This window comes from Hibiscus syriacus, unplaced genomic scaffold, assembly GCF_006381635.1.
Source record: "Hibiscus syriacus cultivar Baekdansim isolate YM2019G1 unplaced genomic scaffold, ASM638163v2 tig00012523_pilon, whole genome shotgun sequence".
Lineage (NCBI taxonomy): Eukaryota > Viridiplantae > Streptophyta > Magnoliopsida > Malvales > Malvaceae > Hibiscus > Hibiscus syriacus.
In genome coordinates, this window is record NW_024062285.1 from 368,484 (window position 1) to 387,199 (window position 18,716).

The window sequence follows — 18,716 nt, forward strand, 5'->3', positions numbered from 1 at the left end:
TATTTAGCACTTAAATTATTAGTTTTAATTTATTTCAGTACTTAGACTTTTTTTTCTTCTTCAAAATATACCTAATGCTTAGATTTTATTTCATTTTAATATCTCATCACTAAAAACTTAAAGGGTGAATTGCATGTGACTCCCTTTTTTTATAGATAAATTATATCATTCATCACTCAACTATCTTCTCACTCATATTTTGATCATTTATTTTTTTTAAATTTAATTATTTACCTTTTAAATTACTCCTAGTTTAATCTCTCTAACGTTCAAATTTAATCTTTTTATTTTTATTATATATTAATAAAATAATAATAATAATAAATTCATATCACAAAAATTATTAATAAAATAAATTAGAGTAATTAAAATATGAACAATTTGAAAGTTGAGTAGTGAAATTAAATTTTTTTAAACTTTAGTATCAAAATAGGAGTGATGAATGATTTAATTTATGCATAAAAATGTAATACCGTTAAGTCTTTAGTGACGATGTACTAGAATAATTTGAAAAATTAAAAGTTTAGGTACTAAAACGGACCAAAATTTATAGTTTAGATACTAAACACGTAATTTACCCTAATTTATAAAGGGGTTAATCATGAAATTGTACCTGATTCCATCCGTCATACCACTTTGTTGAATAGTTTATGTAAGGAGAAGAAGATTAGAAAAAGCTTATAATCAATTATCAAAACTGAACAAAATTTAAACAAGAGGACCAAATTTATTATTTACCCTAATTTTTAACCATGACAACCTATATCCAATTGGCGATTGTGCCTAGTTTATTCTTGGTGTAGCAAAGGAAAATGGCTAGAACGTATGGATTCTATTATTCATTATTATGTCATAATTGGTACACAATGAGCACTAAATTGAAGTGAGAAAGAGACCTCCAGCACAAACCAAGTATATGTGACCATGTATAGTGAGCATCAATAGTTTGATTACCTTTCTGCTTTGAAAGCTTAGACATGAGCAGTGCCTTCTGTGAACTTCGGGTCCTCACATCTATACCGGCCGTCAGGGCCGATTCCAAAACCTTTTGGATCCGCAAAAACGTTTTCAAGCAGCTGGCTCCGAGGAGGAAGGGGGCTTTCTTCAGCGAACTCAACAGCATCCTCTAACAACTCATCTATCTTCTTATCTATGGCCTTCAACTCTGCTTCACCAGCCAGGTTGTTCTCGATGAGGTACTTCTTCAGGGCAGTGATGGGATCTCTTGCAGCATAGTGAGCTTTCTCAGCTGCCAAAGACAGAACCGAGAAATTGAAAAAGAGAACAGTGGTGAACTCTTAAAAGATCTAACTTTAGGAGCATCGATGTTTCATGAGAAACCCGAATCCTCAAGAATCATTCATCTACAATCGCCATGCTTTAATTTAAGTACAAACATAACAAATTGGAACACAGTTTAGAAAACAAAATAATCACTTCAACTTTAAGGCAACCTGGTACAAAACACGTGCAATCAAGTTCTTCAAGTTTTATCAATGTGACAGTAGCCCTAACAATAAAAAGCAAGCAAAGATGATCAAATTCTTACCCGGGTCACGAAGCTCATCGGGGTCAGCCAACGAATGTCCTCTAAACCTGTAAGTCTCACATTCCACCAGTGTAGGACCTTCACCTCTCCTAGCCCTGCCGATTGCCTCCTTAGCCACTTCCCTCACCTTCAAAACATCCATTCCATCGACATGAACACCGGGCATCCCGAAAGCTGGTCCTTTCTTATAAATCTGAGGATCAGAAGTAGCCCTCAAATGAGACATCCCAATAGCCCACAAATTGTTCTCAACAACAAACACGATGGGCAATTTCCACAACGCCGCCATATTCAAACACTCATAGAACTGTCCATTGTTACAAGTCCCATCCCCGAAAAACGCCAATGTGACATGATCACAATTAGCTTCTTTCAAAACCTCCCTCCTATACTTGGAGCTAAAGGCCGCGCCCGTGGCAACGGGGATCCCTTCACCGATAAAAGCAAACCCACCAATCAAATTGTGCTCACTGGAGAACATATGCATCGACCCACCTTGGCCGCGACAGCATCCGGTGCTCTTGCCGAAGAGTTCACTCATGACGGCACGGGAGGGAACGCCTTTGCTCAAGGCGTGCACGTGATCGCGATAAGTACTAACGACGGAATCTTGCTGCTTTAAGAGCTTAATGAAACCAGTGGAAACAGCTTCTTGGCCGTTGTAAAGGTGGACGAAACCAAACATTTTGCCTCTGTAGTACATTTGGGCGCACATATCTTCAAATGCTCTTCCTAATACCATATCTTCGTACAATTCCAACCCTTCATCTTTCGTAATCAACTGAAAATAAAATAAAATAAAATAAAATCATGGACTCGGTGTGAAACAGATATAACTAATACACAGTCCCATTAAGCGAAAATGGGGTTGCTAGTGTTACCAAGCTGGGATTCTGTGTGGGTTTCTTTGCCTTGACGACATCAGAGACGGCGACGACGGGCCCAGAAGGTCGACGGCTGAGATTCAATCGGGAGGAACCGAGGCAGCGGAGTTTGCGGGTGGATCCGAGGAAGGGGATTTTGAGAGGTCTGTCTTGAGAACTTGGGGAAATGGTGCTGAAAGGTTGAGCAGCCAACTTGGGTGCTGAGAAAGCAGTAGCCATTTTCTTCCTTCTTTTTTTTCTTCTCAATGGGATGGGAAAAGAAGAGAAAATGGGAAGTGAAGAAGGAAGAGAAAGAGAGAGGTAGATATAAGAGGGGAAGGGCGATGGAGGGGCGGAGGAAACAAGGGAAAGGGCGTTGGAATGGTCGTGGGGAGCGTTGGCTTTATTTGATGAGGTGGGAATAAACCCAAAGCCAACCAAACCAAACTTCAACCATTTTTATTTAGGGTAAACTATGCATTTAGTATTTAAACTATAAATTTTAGTCTATTTTAATATCAAAACTTTTATTTCTTTCAAAATCACGTACAACATTTAATTTTTTTTTATTTTAATACCCACCATTAAAAATTAAATACATTTAGAATCTAAACTATCTATTTTAATCCATTTTCATACTTAAACTCTCAATTTTTTCAAAACTTAACATTAGATTTTGAAAGGGTATTAAAATGAAAAAAAATCTAAAATTTTTAACAATGAGAAACTAAAATGAAATAAAAAACTAAACTTTACAGGACCTCTGTGCCTTTTTACCAGTTTTCTTTTAATATGTTATTCACTTTTATGTATCCAAAGCAAGTAGTGGGCAGGAGGATCCCGTGATCAAAATTTCTAATCAATATTTATTCCAACATGGATTCGGCAAATCAAACCCTCAAATCCTCATGGACTATTTTCTTTTTCTCAATGGCTATCGGACAAGCTTTAAGGTTAGTTCAATCTACATTATGGTTTACAAGCCAATTCTCCTATGGTTTGCTTGTTTTCTCCTTACCTGAAAAAGAATTTCCATAGGTTAAAAACAAGGTGGATAATATCCCACAGATTCAAGTTAATGGTAGGTCGAATTCTGAATTTCATCCCTCTACTTCATTAAATCTGATGGGGTTGGTCTTTCTAATTTGTCAAGATGAATCAGTAGTTCAACTCCATGTGTTTACCAACAATTGAACTTCATAGGTTTCCTAGAGCAAGGTGCCAAATTCGAACAAATTGAAATAGAAAGACTAACGTGCAGGTTTCTGTGAAGTAGAGGGATGAGATTAATAGGTAGACCATTAGTAACATCTGAACTGAACGTACCAAATATACTTGATTTTAGAGGGAATCTAAGAGATGGTCCCTTTAACTTTAGCTCCCTGAGTTGCCTGTTTTTACTTGGTTTTTGGATTGCACCAACTTGACTGCTGCTTTCCCCTGCTAAAGCTCCACTTCCTTTTTTCACCTTTTCATGATAAATTGCAGGGGGTGCAAGCCTCAACTGAGGCAAATTTTCTATCTGAGCTAATCTCTGGTCTTTTTGAAGATTATTTAAAATCTCAAACTGCGAAATCCCAAATTCAGTATAGTTAATTCAGCACCCGAGTAAAGCAGCAATGAAATTTTATAGGGAGATATAGATTTTTTACCCGAGATATCTGCTGAAGGCCATGAGAATTATCTAAAGCATCATTTTCGTGAGGATGTGATGTTGATCCTTGTGCAGGTGGGTGTCTTGAGGGAGCCGAACTAACTAAACCATTCTCTGTAAGAGCAGATTTGTTTCTAGATTTCTGAGTATTCTTCCTGGGCAAACAAACAGGGCATCCATATGACAAGCCCTTGGTTGATGCCTCGTTTTCCAGAAGCTCGCATTGAAGATGAGTTGAGTGACCACAGCTGAAAACCCGGACACGGAGGCTAGAAGAATTCTTGGTAAGAAGGCTGTTGCAAATGCAGCACAGTAAATTTCGAGGGGCATATCCATGAGAAGCTCCCTTCTTCAGTAGGCTCATGGTGTAAAATGTGTCATCCTCGATCAAAGATTTGGCAGTATCCTGAAATTTATAAAAAAGAGAGGAAAAATCACTAAAATTCACCTAAGATTTTAACATTAAAATTATTCACTGTGAACTATTACTGAAAGAAGAGTATTCCAAGTCGCAACCAAATCCAAATGATATTTCAGAAATAAAGCCTTGTTGTTGCCTAATTATGTATATGGTGCAGTATATACAACATGCAAATAGAATAAAGGTTTTTGTTTCCTTTAGAATTGCCCGATTCTAGATTTATAGCATCAGCTACGAGAATAAATTTGAAGCATTGAGGCTGGCCTTTGGGTAAATGTTCCCAAGTTGGTTATAACGATCAAACGGAAACGTCAGGAGTACCGCATCTACAAAATTGAAATTCACAAATATGCAAGCAATATAATCAGACAATACTTACTTTACTAATGCACTATCCTGTTACAAGACTAGAGCATATGGTGCAAGTGAATGGCAGGCTCATGCTTCTTATTAAGCAGACTTCTTTTTTCTTTTCTTTTTTTCCCGATATTTAAAGAAAAATGATACATGATAAAGAAGCTGCTACAATTAAATTCACTTAAAAGTACATAAAATTATCTTTATATTCAGAATAACGAACATACCAGAATTCTTCTTTCAAAGCCATAAGTTCCCAGCATTCCCAATATGGTAAGCTTAAAATCTCCAAATTCCTGGCCACCATTATCAGATAGGAGTTTTGACATAATTGTTGGAAGATGGACATATCCTATCATTCCCTCAACAATCTCTTTGATGAACTGAGATAACAATTTCTTCAATATATGACCACCTTTATGAGATTTTGGGATCCTCCACTTGATTATGCATTCCTCTTCGTCCTGAGAATCCAATGATTCAATCAGTCCTTCATGATTTTCCTTCTCAGCTACCCTTTCATTGCAGTATGAACCCATCAAAGGTTCACAAAATCTGCTATTGAAATTCAGAGGACAGTAAGAACATATGTAGTCTTTTATTATTTGAAGGTATTTTATCATAGATGTGCTCTATAATCATCTGGAAATTTCACCATAAATGTACTTACTCATTATATCACATATAATGAAATCTTCATTTAACTTATAACTATCTACTATGTTTAATGTCTTGTGCCAAAAATAAAGAGTTTCAAATTTAAAAAAAGGGGAAGGGAAAATAAATTATGGATTTTTAGTTTATCTAGAGTAAATCATTAGTTTTACACAACTCATATTATCAGAACTTAGCAGAACATCAAAACACAGAGAGAATAAGGCTTAAATTTTGAGGAAAAGCAAATCTATGATTATGTTGAGACTTACGAGTCAAGTAATCTAAACCAAAGCATCTCAGATTCTTCTGGGTTCAAACGGGGGGTATTCCGTTGGCACAATTCAATACAAGCTTGCAATAAAGTTCGTATGTCATTCACCTGTTCGATAAAGACCAGAAAAAACATCAAGGCCTTCAGTCATAAAAAATAAATAAATAGATCTTAACCCTATTTCCTAAACAGATACACAGTACAAACCTCCTCCATTTTCAAAACAGAGTTGAAATACTCCATGCTACCAGATCTACCTAAAGACCCCTTAGAGACCGTACTTCCGATGGCAGTATCAAGCTCTGCAAATTTATCGTTAAGGCTAGAAAGTGTAAGCAAGAGAGCACTACCAACATCACCGACCCTTTCTAATAAATATGCAGCAGCATCTATGATTCCGTGTTCCTGGCACAGGCGGAGACAGTATTCAACTCGATAGCTATCAAAAGTTTCCAAGAACTTGAGAACTGAATCCCGTTCAAACTGACATAATAACTGTAAGAGGAAAACAGGGAGAAGGATCATGAGAAGGCCGACCTAAATTATAAGAACAAATATTTTAACTAAGCAAGCAATTTTCATTTCTGATTACTAACCTTGAACTTGAAAACGTAAAAATAAGGATAACAAATGAAGACTGAATGATACGGCAAATAACAAATGCCTACATGTAACTTAAAGCTGTGCAGTTCTACTGGACACCAAGGGGAGTTTGGCAGTTGTATGCTATTAAATTAACAATGCAGTCAATAGGAACTTACCTCCACATAAAGCTCAATCATATCATCAGTTACATGAGGAGGATTATTTCGCAGGAACTTGGGGAAATTAGACATTCTTTCCAAGTAGGCTTCAAGGACTTTTTCTGAATCTTTCCCCCTTTTTCCACTCAAGAAATCTGCAATCTTCTCTTCCCTTAAATAAGAGAAATTGAGGGTGCCTGATAAGTGAACCTCAATGGTCGTCTTTAAGTGAAGGAAAAGGCTTTTTGGATGAGACTTAAGTTCAGAAAGAATACGTGAACTTTCATCATTAAAATGGTCAACAACTAAAAGGAATGTCTCCTCTCTGCAAAAGTTGATAAAAGCATAAGTTTGACAAGGGAAGAATAATTTGTACAACAGCAGAAACAATCCTTTTGAAGATAGAAAAAAGAACTGCGACAATTTTGGAATTCATAACCACTATAACCTGCTTAAATTAATCAGCTCTGGAATTCGAGAGATGACTGCCGATCTGAAATTTGTATAATCCCCATTGCTCAGTTGCATTAACATATTGTTGATAAAAACAAAGGCATGAATTGGCTCTTCTACATCTTTCATATAGCTATCAAGAGCAGCAAGATACTGATGCCTGAAGGTATGAATTAAGCCACAAACCTAAACATAACAAGACAAGCTTAATGAAGACCTTAAAGAATGTAATCTAAACCCTTGCATTATGCTTACAGTGAAGAACTCAAGAAATAATGCCACAAAGATACCTGGTAAAAGCATGCATTGTCACATAATTGTAACACATAGGATTGATCCCAATCAGTTTCTGGCACAACCTCCAAAAGTGCCAGTAATTGCTTCTCTCTTCTTTTGGAGCTTTCAGTACTCATGGTAGGAACACTTCGCAAACTATTATTTTCTGAAGTCAAGTATTCCAAAATCTGATTTAGAACAGTTTTTGGGATTTTAGCTCTTCCACATGCAACATAGCATGCAATAAACTCAAACAGATATCCCTTGTCCTTTTCTGAAGGCCATGCTTCAATAGATTTGGTGTCATCGTCACTTGCAGACCCCTCTGTTCTAGGGACATTCTTATCAAGAACATTAACCAGAGCATCGATGGTTTTCTGAACCAACACCATTTCAGAATCAGTCATCAAAACTTTCCCCTTTTTAGCTTCCACATTTGCATCTCCAGATTCAGAAAAAGAGGAGTCCAGTTCAGGGGATTTCTCTTCTATGAAAGCACATTTGAGAACATCTAATGTGGCCTCAGTATCCAACTCTAAGAGATAAAACAGATTAAGGTATGCCCCTTCAAAAGCCAAGGTTGAAGCTGATTTTTTATCCTGGCCATCAGAGACCTCTAACAAAAACTGTAGAAGTTCTGTCCTCAAAGACGACAAGCGTGACGGTGGAAGAGCACCTTGGCCTGAAGATAGAAAATTGTGATACTTCAGTGCTAACTGACAGATTCGATGGTGTAAATGTTTCTTAGAATAACTTTGTGCAAATGATCAGCCTTAACCATATCTAAATCGAGGACTAAACATGAAATCATTCAAAAATTGTCAGATACAAGCGTGTACTAGTTCAGAAATGCAAAATCTCTAGAATACAAGATATAAGATGTCATTTTCAAATAAATTAATGCATTGGAGCATTTCAAATGTATGTAAATGAAGAAAGCTGCAACTAGACTAACAAATTCCACATTAATTACAGGTCAATTAATATACTATAGATCAACCGAGTTCTAGATCCACATAGCCAGGGAAGACAGTTTTTTCAAAAGAGAAATTACTGAATTAACAAATCCATCTTTTCAGTAATTAGATAAAACAATACTAATACCTGGTGGAAAAGCAAGACCCTTAAAGCAGAACTTCAAGTAAACAAGCATCCTGTACCTGATAAGATGATCAAGTTTAAGTAAAACTAAATTGTAATGAATTTAAAATACCACAATATTATAAAATTACCAATTTACTATTAATCTAAATAAAGTGAAAAGACAGTGAACAATGCAATTTGTTATTCCCCAAAACTTGTACAAGGGACTCACTTTATTTAGGTAATTGAACAAGGCACAGCAATATATCTGAATAAACCTAATGGTAGGCACCACTACATCCATATCATTTCACCTCCACATGTCACTAAAAAAATTGTATAAGTGATTAAAACAGGTGTGGTGCACCTAAACGTGTTAGTTTCTGCTAATTAATAAACAGTTATCTCAAGCTTGCTAAAATCAGCTAAGGTAGAGAGTATAAACACTTAAATGTTTCGGAGGTTGGACTGCTCACATTGACTGGTTATCATCTTTCTGCTAATTAATATACAGATATCATACAACTAGGCAAGTTATCATCTTGAATCCCATCAAGTAAATAAAAAATAAAATAATCATGCACCCTCTTAAATCGTCTATCCAACTAACTTACCCAAGGCCAGAAGCACTTTCTCTTTTAGTATTTCGTAAAACTACAAACAACTCCTCTAAAGGTGCCCTGAAATCATCTAATCCTTTGTTGAAAAGATACACCAGAGCACCATACAAACCATGCTCCCGACATAAGATGACAACCTACAACAGAAACAAGGAAAATTAATGAAAATTCTGAGATAAAAAAAGGAAAACAACTGAAAAAGGCGTGTAGAATACATATAATAACCTGATTGAAGTCCAAGGATGAAATGTCCATGTGGAGAACACACTGTTCAACTCGCTGCAACCATCCTTTGCTGCTGTAATGCTCTACCAGTGCTTGCATTATCTTTGCAATAAAGCGAAAGTATAATTACAAGGTAGTATAAGGAGAAGAGTAGATCTACATGTTTTACATTAAATGGTACCTCAGGAGGCAAACATCCAAGCATGTCCTTCAATATGTATGGCTCCAAAAGCTCTAAAAATGCATCTAGAACATAAGAATACAAATTACTCAGAGATATATATCATGTAATGAGTTCCAAACAAGACTGTCATATTTCAAACATTACTAAGCTCGTCTATAGAGCTACTAGACTATGAATAATACAAATTTTATGAAGGAATATCACTAAACTCAAATGTCAGTTAACAAACAACCATGAGAAAAAGAGTCGCTGATTCTGGATGTAACTCATTCATAACTCAAATATTAAGACAGCTGATAAATAGTATCTGCAACAAGTGAAAGCAGCTAAGCATCATTCCCATAATATCTTCCAAAGTTTTCTGGCTCTGCCATTAAAACTATTAAATGATATTTCATTAACTTCTTCCCCAAAAAGATGGGAGTAATATTTTGCTGATAGATTTGGATTCAAAATTTTCAGCAAGGAGTTATAAAAAAATACTATTTGTATTTATGATGTTCAGAAAGTGGTCAAAACTACTGTAACTGATAAGAATCCACTCTAACTTATCTCTATTGCATGTGTAATACCTCGTTGCTGAACAGCCACGAATTTGGAGAAAATTTCATCAAAAAGAATGTTGGTTCTCCTGATATGTACACAAAATTCAACAGCAACACCACCAACACGTGTGAATTGCTCTTTTATTTCTGAATGCACAGAACCATTTCTACTTTCCCCGTCATCTGGCTGCTCCATTTTACCAATTTGATTACCAAATGCCACTGAAATATAGGAAAACACTTCATCTACGTATGACAAAAGTAACTCTACAAGATATGGCATTATGGTCTCTTGCACAGAATCCAGGTTTCTAGGAAGGTCAATAACACCATGGGCTTGCCCATCATAAAGTGTCATTGCCATGTTCAAAGCTCCCATCCAGTCACCAGCTTTCCGTAGAACCTGAATCCGTTCCTTCCAGGGAAGGAGTCGGCAGACAGTAAGATGCGCAGGTCCTAATATATACAGATGCTCCTCTTACAGTTACACAATTATGATAAGCTTTTTCAGGGTTTCCAATATATTAAAGAAGTGAGTATGATATGTAATGAGATCATCTCCTCCCAAGCCATCTACGGCAAAACTTGTTTGGTGAATCAGGGTTCCATCCCTAGAAAACATGTTGAGTTTTCCTGTCATTGTAAGAACCACCATCATCTGTACACGCATGATTGCTTCCATTAGAAAATTGTTTTATGAATGCAAATTAAATTCACAACAAAATCCAGAAGAAGACGAAGTGGCTAAACAAAATCAGCATACCTGATCGTCCAACCAAGCCAAAGCAATGGTCGAACTGTCAAGAGACCAGCTCCCATATACTTTTAGGTCTGATTTAACCAACTTTGCAACTTGAACTTTCCGATCCCATGCAAGTGCAAGAAGCGAAATTCTTTCTCGTGTTTCTGTTGGTGTATTTTCTGCAGCATAGTCATCTCTCAGAAAGCTGTTAACGTTAAACTTAACAACCTTAATCACTCTATACCTGATGAAGAACCACTAGGATGCACCATACATGTCCATGCAGTATATGGCATGGAACCCTCCCGCACACCATCTGGCCTAGAAAGCTGTGCATAAACTTCTAATGTTGGAGTAAGCCTTACCTATAGGTGGCCAAAAAAGGTGGCCTCAGTAAAGTGTGAATATGAAAGGTCCAGAAAAATGCAAATTTAATCCTCAACACAAAAGATACATTAAATTTGGGCAATCATCTGGACTTCATACCACCAGAGCACTTTGATACGTGACAAATATGACCACACCTTCTTCAGCCAGAGAAGAGCCTCCATCAAAAGAAGTGGAGAAGCTGACAATACAGTGCTCGTTCTTTGTCCATCAAGAAGGCACTATTTCAATCAATAATAGAACATCGTCAACGTGACAAGTATAACATTGTTGACAACCGAATATAAGTTTGGAAGAAGTATATAGACTGATTTTCCCTTTACCTGAGTTTTGATTGAGAACCTATTAAGCAAGGGAACAACTGAGAAAGCATGTAACAGCACCAAGCCTTTACTATCACCTGTAACAGCTTTAAACTGGCGAGTAGCTTGAGAATCCTGCCCCAGAAACAATGTGTGTATCACTGGAGCATTATGTTCTCCACTAATAACTTTTGTTGCTGATGCCCTCTGAACATCCCATACTGTGACGTGACCATCACTGTAACCAGCTAAGAGAAGGTCTCCTGGCTGATTGAAGCACATGGATGTTACGGGGGAAAGGGACCTATCCCCTTGCAAACCAAGTATCACCATCTAGAATACAGATAGCATCATAAAGCAGAAAAGTTAACTTACAAAGATAAATAACAAATCAGAACTCAAATCCAAGAAAGTTTGTTAAGTGTATGCATGTTGAAGCTTCAAAGCTCAACCTCAATTGCAGGAAAAGACAACGAGGATAACTATAGAATGCAAGCGAACAGATACAAATACATGATCTGTAAAATATGTCCAGGTGTGTCTTAACAAGCCTCAGATTTCAAGTATTTGCTTCAATATATCTAGTTAGCTGCTGGATCATGCCTTTTTTGGTCATAATGCACTCAGAAGATCTGATAGGATCCAATCTTCCTAATTTCAGTCCATCGAACTAGAATTTTGACACTAAAATTTGAATTAGAATGCATTATCGCCTATCGGAAGAATAATGTCCTACCTTTAAATTAGTCTTTAACAGAAGGGCAGAGTTAAGCGACTTTAAAAGGCAAATCATTCCACAGAATTGCAAACCAAGGGTTAAAAAATAAAGAGCTAGGACAACTGAGGCACCTTAGAATCCATGTTGTCAGCATGATGATTGGAGTATTTACTAGGAACTAAGATGATGACTCCTTTAGTCATTCCCACAGCAATAAAGTTCAGATGAACTGCCAAAACTAGAGGGGAGCCATGATCACTCCTAAATGCTTGTGATGAAAGAGTCCGAGTGATTGTATTGTTAGCCTCAACATCAAAGTATCCCAATGTGGTTGAACCCCTCTTAACACCTTCAAGCCGCATTGGTTGAGCAGCTGCACCCTCCTCCCAGTGCAAACCAGTAGAAGCCTGTTTCTTCTCAAGCTCCTCAGCCAGTTCAAGTGGCTTCATTGTAGAACGTGAATTGTTCTCAGCTTTTTTACTTATCCTCTCAATCTCCAGTTGCTCCAATCTCTCCTCTACAAGCTCTGAAATGTCACTAATTGAACTTGCATCATCACCACCACTAACATGCTCCTCACCATCTTTATGACTGGGCATATCACTTGCTAAGTTCTCTCTCCCCAAATCTATCGTCTCCGAGTCCTTAACTATATTTATCTCCTTATCAAGGTCGGGTAAAGACATACACTTTTTACATGAATCATCGGCATCAAGAACAATAGAATTCTCATACATAGAATCAGGGTCAATTTTATTATCTAAAACTTCATCCGAACCAAAAACTGTAGCTTCTTTGTTCAAGCTCTCATCAAAATCAAGCTTAGAACAACCATCAGTTTGTTGAACTACTCCCTCAGTTTCACATTCCTCATTTTTATTAATACTAGCCTCGTTACCTTCATGTGCATCAGCAGATTGAAGAAAACCGCCCATTTTATTATCATAATTATACTCATCAATTTCTAATTTTTCACCTGAAACGCTAGATTTCGAACTAACCCCAACCGACTCCCCATTCAATGAGCTTACATCATGATCATCACTATCTACAACCCTCTGGAGAACCCCACTGCTTACCGCCCTCCTCGACTTGATCGCAGCCGCATGTGGTGATGGAACCGACCTTGAAGCCGCAGCAGCAGCCGCGAGCGCAGCCCCTGGTTTGGCATTGGATTTCACTCCGCCGAACAGAGTCGGCAGCTGTTTTGACGAAGAAGAAGAAGACGTCGACGGAACCCTCCAAATTGGATCCCCAATCCGCTTGAACGGGCTAAGCTTCGACGATTCCGCTGGTCCATCCGAAAGGGCGTCGCTTTCCTTCATTGATTCAACGAATTCTTGGGGAACGTTGTTCGACCGGGCAAGGCGGTTATCGGAGGAGCGGTGAGTGGAGAGAGGGGATGAGGGCGAGGAGGATGACGTGGATGCATCAGAATCGTTGAGGATGTCATCGATGGTGCGGTGAGGGACGACGGAGTTGGAATCGTCGTCGGAATCGGAAAGGTGTGAATCAAGTAACGAGTCGAGGTCAGCTTCCATTTGGGGAAAGTTTTCTAGTTGTCACTTAAAATTCAGCTTTCATTCCTGTGGGAAAATACTTCATAATCTTCGGTTGTGAGATTGAAAAATTTCATCGTTACAAGATTTTAGGCAGTGACAGATCACAGATTCTTCGACCTACGATCCAGTTTCTTAATCCTGTTCGAAAACTTTAAAAACAGCGTTAGTTGCATCTAATATCTCCCTAATTATTTCCTATTCAGACATTAATGGTGGGTCTCGAAAGCCAATTAAAAATGGGTAAATTACACAATTAGTATCTAAACTATCAGGTCTGATCTATTTTAATATCTAAACTTTTATTTTTTTTCAAAATCATACTAAATTTTAGTTTTTTTAGTACCACAGTTTGAAATTTTATGTTATTTTTTTTAAATAATTAAAAGTTTAAGTACTAAAACGGATAAAAATTGGTAGTCTAGATACTAAACGTGTTAAATTTTTAACGGTGAGATATTAAAATAAAATAAAGATTACATGTTAGGTATGATTTTAGAAAAATAAAAAATTTAGACACTAAAATACATAAAAAATTACAACTCTCCAATTAGTTATTATTACTATCATAAGTACTTAAACTATCCATTCCCCTTTTATTTTAAAATTGAAAACGAGACAATTCATCTATTTGGTCAATTATTTATTGTTATATTTTTCTTTTAACCATTAATTTAATTTTTAAAAAATTATGCTCGAAACTTTGTTTCTCATTTTATTTTGATCCTAGATGATTAAAATTTTCCCGTAAAACCTTTAATTCTTCGAACAATGACAAAAGACAGAAAAATAACAAATTTCTCGTTGATTAATGGGTCTTTAATAACTTCTCTGTGATATTCAAGATGCTTGGAGTTAATTATTGTCTTTAGAACGTTTGGCAGTAACAATTTACGGTTGTTTAAGACGGAACAGACACTAAAAGACCATATAGCAACAAGTACATCTATTGCGATTGCATTAATGGAGACGCAACCGTGTCGAGTCGTGATGCTTCGATCGGACTGCGAGATCCTATAATCCTTCACGAAACGCATATCCTTCATCCAATTAGCAATGACACCAATGCTATGTATGCAACAATTTGGAATTCATTACTCAAAATGCAAACCGTATCGAGATCGTGATGTCTCGATCGGACTGCAAGATCCTACAATCCTTCATGAAACGCATATCCTTCATCCAATTAGCAATGACACTAATGTTATGCGTGCAACAATTTGGCATTCATTACTCGAAACGCAAACCGTATCGAGATCGTGATGTTTCGATCGGACTGCGAGATCCTACAATCCTTCATGCAATGCATATCCTTCATCCAATTAGCAATGACACTAATGTTACGTATGCAACAATTTGGCAACTACAAGATGCACAAATAACCATCACACTGGGTGAACCAGATCAAGGTTATGTCTCCAAGCATAACTGAATACTCGTAGAAAAGTAAATGGAACCAGAAGAACGAATCGTAAAGGAATAACGTGCATCGATATCAAAAGTGAACGAGCCAAGGAAAAATTAGTGTAGAATCGAGGATACTTGTATGTATAGGAAGATTCCAAACAACACAACTAACAAATGAAGAACCACTTAGTGTTCTATTCATATAACAAAGTCATAATACTTCTAATCACTAGATAAAATACCAATAACAGCAAAACTCGAAACAATAACTAACTAAATGCAGTATAACTGGTAAATGACCGAAACACAAACTGGAGCGAGATCCTAATTGTAAAACCCAAATTTTGACCAGTAACTAAAATGTAAGTTTTAAAAGTTTATTAAACCCGCATCCATACTCGTACACAAATTTACTACCCTGAATCAGATTAAAGAAATCCTGCTTCATCTGAATAATAAACTGCTCTCCAATATATTCTATACTAATACAATTTAAAGACGAAGCAAATGAATGTCCAATAGTGGCAGATATGTGACTGAATGATGTGAAAATAATGATGGACAGTCTTCACTGTTCCGAGGATGAAAGATTGGATGGAATAATTTCACTATTACGTGGCAAGATTCGTATATGGTGAACGAACGTGACGACATGTGTTCCTCCAGATCAGATCACATGACAGTTTTTCTTAGAAGCATTTTAGAATAAATATATTGAAAAACAGTTTATTATTCAGATGAAGCATGATTTCTTTAATCTGATTCAAGGTGGTAAATCTATGTACGAGTATAAATGTGAATTTAATAAACTTTCAAAACTTACATTTTAATCACTGGTAAAAATTTGGGGTATTACACTAACCAAACAAACCGAATCCCAAATCGTCATCGCTCTCTTCCTCTGGCTCTTCCTTCTTTTCCTCGGCAGGAGGTGGAGCAGCAGCACCAGCTCCATCTCCGTCAGCAATAGGCGCACCTGCGGCAACCCGAGCGCCACCACCACCAGCTCCAACATTGGTTATGAGATCCTCAATGTTGCACTTCTAGAAAAGCTTGGCCAGTAAGATTCGACAGGGACATTTGCAGCTTTCACTAGTGTTGAAATTTTTCTCAGCCTATGAACTTTAAGTTAAGAAAACATATGGGGAATTTCTAATTTCCTTCAACAACAATAATTAAATTTCATTTTTTGTTCTATTAATTCCATAGTCGTGTATCACAGAAAAGATAACAAAAACTGAAGCAGAAAACTATAAAACCCTAAAACGCATAAAGGATACGGTGATGGGGATGCCATCATCATGGAGAATAAGAGCAGATCAACACTAAAATAAAATAGATCAAACAATTAAAAACACAATCTGTATAAAGATTTACAATGATATTCAGAGTACGATCGAAAAGGAAATTCTTGGAAATTTGCTGAAGGAAGCAATCGACCCGAAGAAACAAACAAGAACAGAGATAGATGCAGATGAATTACCTGAGATACAGAAATCCGAGAGAGCAGCGCGGCTGTAAATGCAGTGTTTCAAGGCCTAGGGTTTCAGCAATGGGGTTTAAAAAGGCGCAATTTGGGGCTCATGAGATTTCTGAGCCCACTGCATCAGCTGGCCTGTTTCTGAAACGAGGCCTACTGCATCAACTGGTTTGAGTTGTCTTTTTTAATGGCTTAATTATAAAATGAGTACTCAAACTATAGAGCTTTTCATAAATAGGAACTACGACAAATCAACAACTAATCGAATATTTTGTACCCTGTGAGCCCTAGGCTGAAAAGTGCGACCCCACGCGATCTCGACTACTAATAGTTGGCATCTATTGAGGTGTATGACAATAAAGATGACAGGGACTACGTCAACGACGATGGTCATGACCAACAAATGCAACAACGACATGTTAGGAATTTATGAATTTTAGGGATTTGAGATTTTTTGTAATTCAAGAGAAACTATGTTATTTTATAAATATAATAATATTTTTTTAATTTTTTTTAAAAAAAATCAAAATGATCATTATAAACGAGTTTTGACACGTATTTGTGAAAAAGTGTTATAGTTTGGACACTTATTTTATAATAAAGTATCTTTTAATAGTCTAGGATGAATACAATAAAATATTTTTTGAAACTTTTAACTTATTGACAATGCATATATATCCTATAAATATAGTTGTTCGAATATAAAATTTTAAGAAAAAATATTATCTCATTTATAATTGAAATTACTTGATGAGTTCAGCCATATCTTTTTTAAGTTATAAAAAATCTTTTTATTTTATATAAAATTCATTAATTTTACATAAAAATAAGACCATCAAATAAATTCAATGAATAAATGAAATTAAAAGTTCATGTAAAAGTAGTATCATTTTTTCTTTCTCAATCTCGGACATACATTTAAATTCATTTTGTTCATTTATAACATAACTAGATCTAAGGATAGCAAACGGACGGGGGTGTGGATATCTCTTTTTTCGTCTCCATTTCTACCTAGTATTTTTGTATCTATCACATACCCACCATCCGCGATGGATAAAATTTTTAAATTCACACCTGCCCATGCTAGTATATTCTTAAATCTACCTCATACCCACTATCCAACTGGTTACTCACCACCCATCTCGTACCTTCATGTACCCGTTCATACATGTCTGCCAACAACCTCACAAATTATATAAGCAACGATATTCAATTTTAAAAGTGTTATACCCTAATACTTGGTTAAATTACAAGCCATGTCTTATAAATTTTAAGATTTACATAATTGTCTCTAAAATTATACCTAAATTTGTAATAGTCCAAAATTTATATGGTAGGTAGGTAGTTAGTGGACGAGCGGATGTGGATGCGAGGCGGATAAGGTCTCAAATCGATCACCTACCCTCTACCCACGACGGGAATGACTTTTTACATCCACACCCGCCTACTACCCGTTAAACTTATACCCATCCTGCCCTAGTTAGAGCGAATGCGATGCGAAATCTATAAAATTATACCCATCTACCATATCTCTATATCTTTGAGAAAAAATATATTTTTAAAAAGTAGAATTAGAAAGAAAAATGGGTGAATTGATTGAATGCGATATGTTAGTGCGTGTATAAACAATAAAATTAAAAATGTTGCTAAGATTCTTAGCATATCAAAATCTTACCAAACTACGTGAAACAATAAGAAGTGGATCTCAGACAAACTGAGAATGTGATACCTTATTGTACCATGCAACATGTTGCTGCCTGGGACAATATATATATATATATATATATATCACTTGAAATAAATCTAGGGATCATTATACAAGACGTTAAAGTATTCGGCCTTAAGAGGAATATTGGAGAAAACTTTTCAAAAAAATTCCCAAGGGTTTAAATTGATTGTAAGAGTGGTCTTGTGTGCTTGGAATTATGTTTTAGACTAAATTGAAGCTTGGATAAATTTATAGGATCATTTCGTAAATTATGGAAATTAGAAGGATCAATGCCAAAAAGTGACCATTTGTGTAGTATACCCTTAAAATAGAATGAGTTAACTACAACCTTAGTCCCTAAAGTCTCTAAAGTTTCCGAAATTGAAAACTTTTATAGTTTAGTGAGCAAAATAGAAAATAAGAAAATAGTTGTGATTAATGGTGTAATTTGACCGATTTATAACATCATAAATTAACGGAATTATTGGTTAATGACGGAAAACATTAGTCGG

At 36.3% G+C, this 18,716-nt stretch overlaps 2 protein-coding genes and 1 pseudogene across 2 annotated transcripts; all 3 read right to left on the bottom strand.

Moving 5' to 3' along the window:
• Positions 1-817: 817 nt before the first annotated feature.
• LOC120205671 (pyruvate dehydrogenase E1 component subunit alpha-3, chloroplastic-like) lies at positions 818-2,871 on the bottom strand (the record flags this gene model as incomplete). The annotated part of the gene is made up of 3 exons (XM_039205515.1): positions 818-1,249; positions 1,550-2,330; positions 2,431-2,871. Coding segments are annotated over 3 exons (1,500 nt in total), but the record flags the coding sequence as incomplete, so codon positions are not given.
• A 462-nt stretch (positions 2,872-3,333) lies between these two features.
• On the bottom strand, positions 3,334-13,713 carry LOC120205576 (vacuolar protein sorting-associated protein 8 homolog). Its single transcript, XM_039205424.1, is given in 22 exon segments — positions 3,334-3,430; positions 3,739-3,979; positions 4,065-4,472; positions 5,072-5,399; positions 5,771-5,880; positions 5,980-6,267; positions 6,534-6,840; positions 6,964-7,154; positions 7,259-7,926; positions 8,349-8,404; positions 8,942-9,084; positions 9,173-9,274; positions 9,354-9,418; positions 9,929-10,368; positions 10,370-10,421; positions 10,424-10,559; positions 10,665-10,822; positions 10,888-11,008; positions 11,130-11,200; positions 11,203-11,251; positions 11,354-11,665; positions 12,182-13,713. Coding segments are annotated over 22 exon segments (5,682 nt in total). The 5' UTR covers positions 13,592-13,713; the 3' UTR covers positions 3,334-3,404.
• A 1,438-nt stretch (positions 13,714-15,151) lies between these two features.
• On the bottom strand, positions 15,152-16,537 carry LOC120205535 (annotated as a pseudogene).
• Between the last annotated feature and the right edge of the window lie 2,179 nt (positions 16,538-18,716).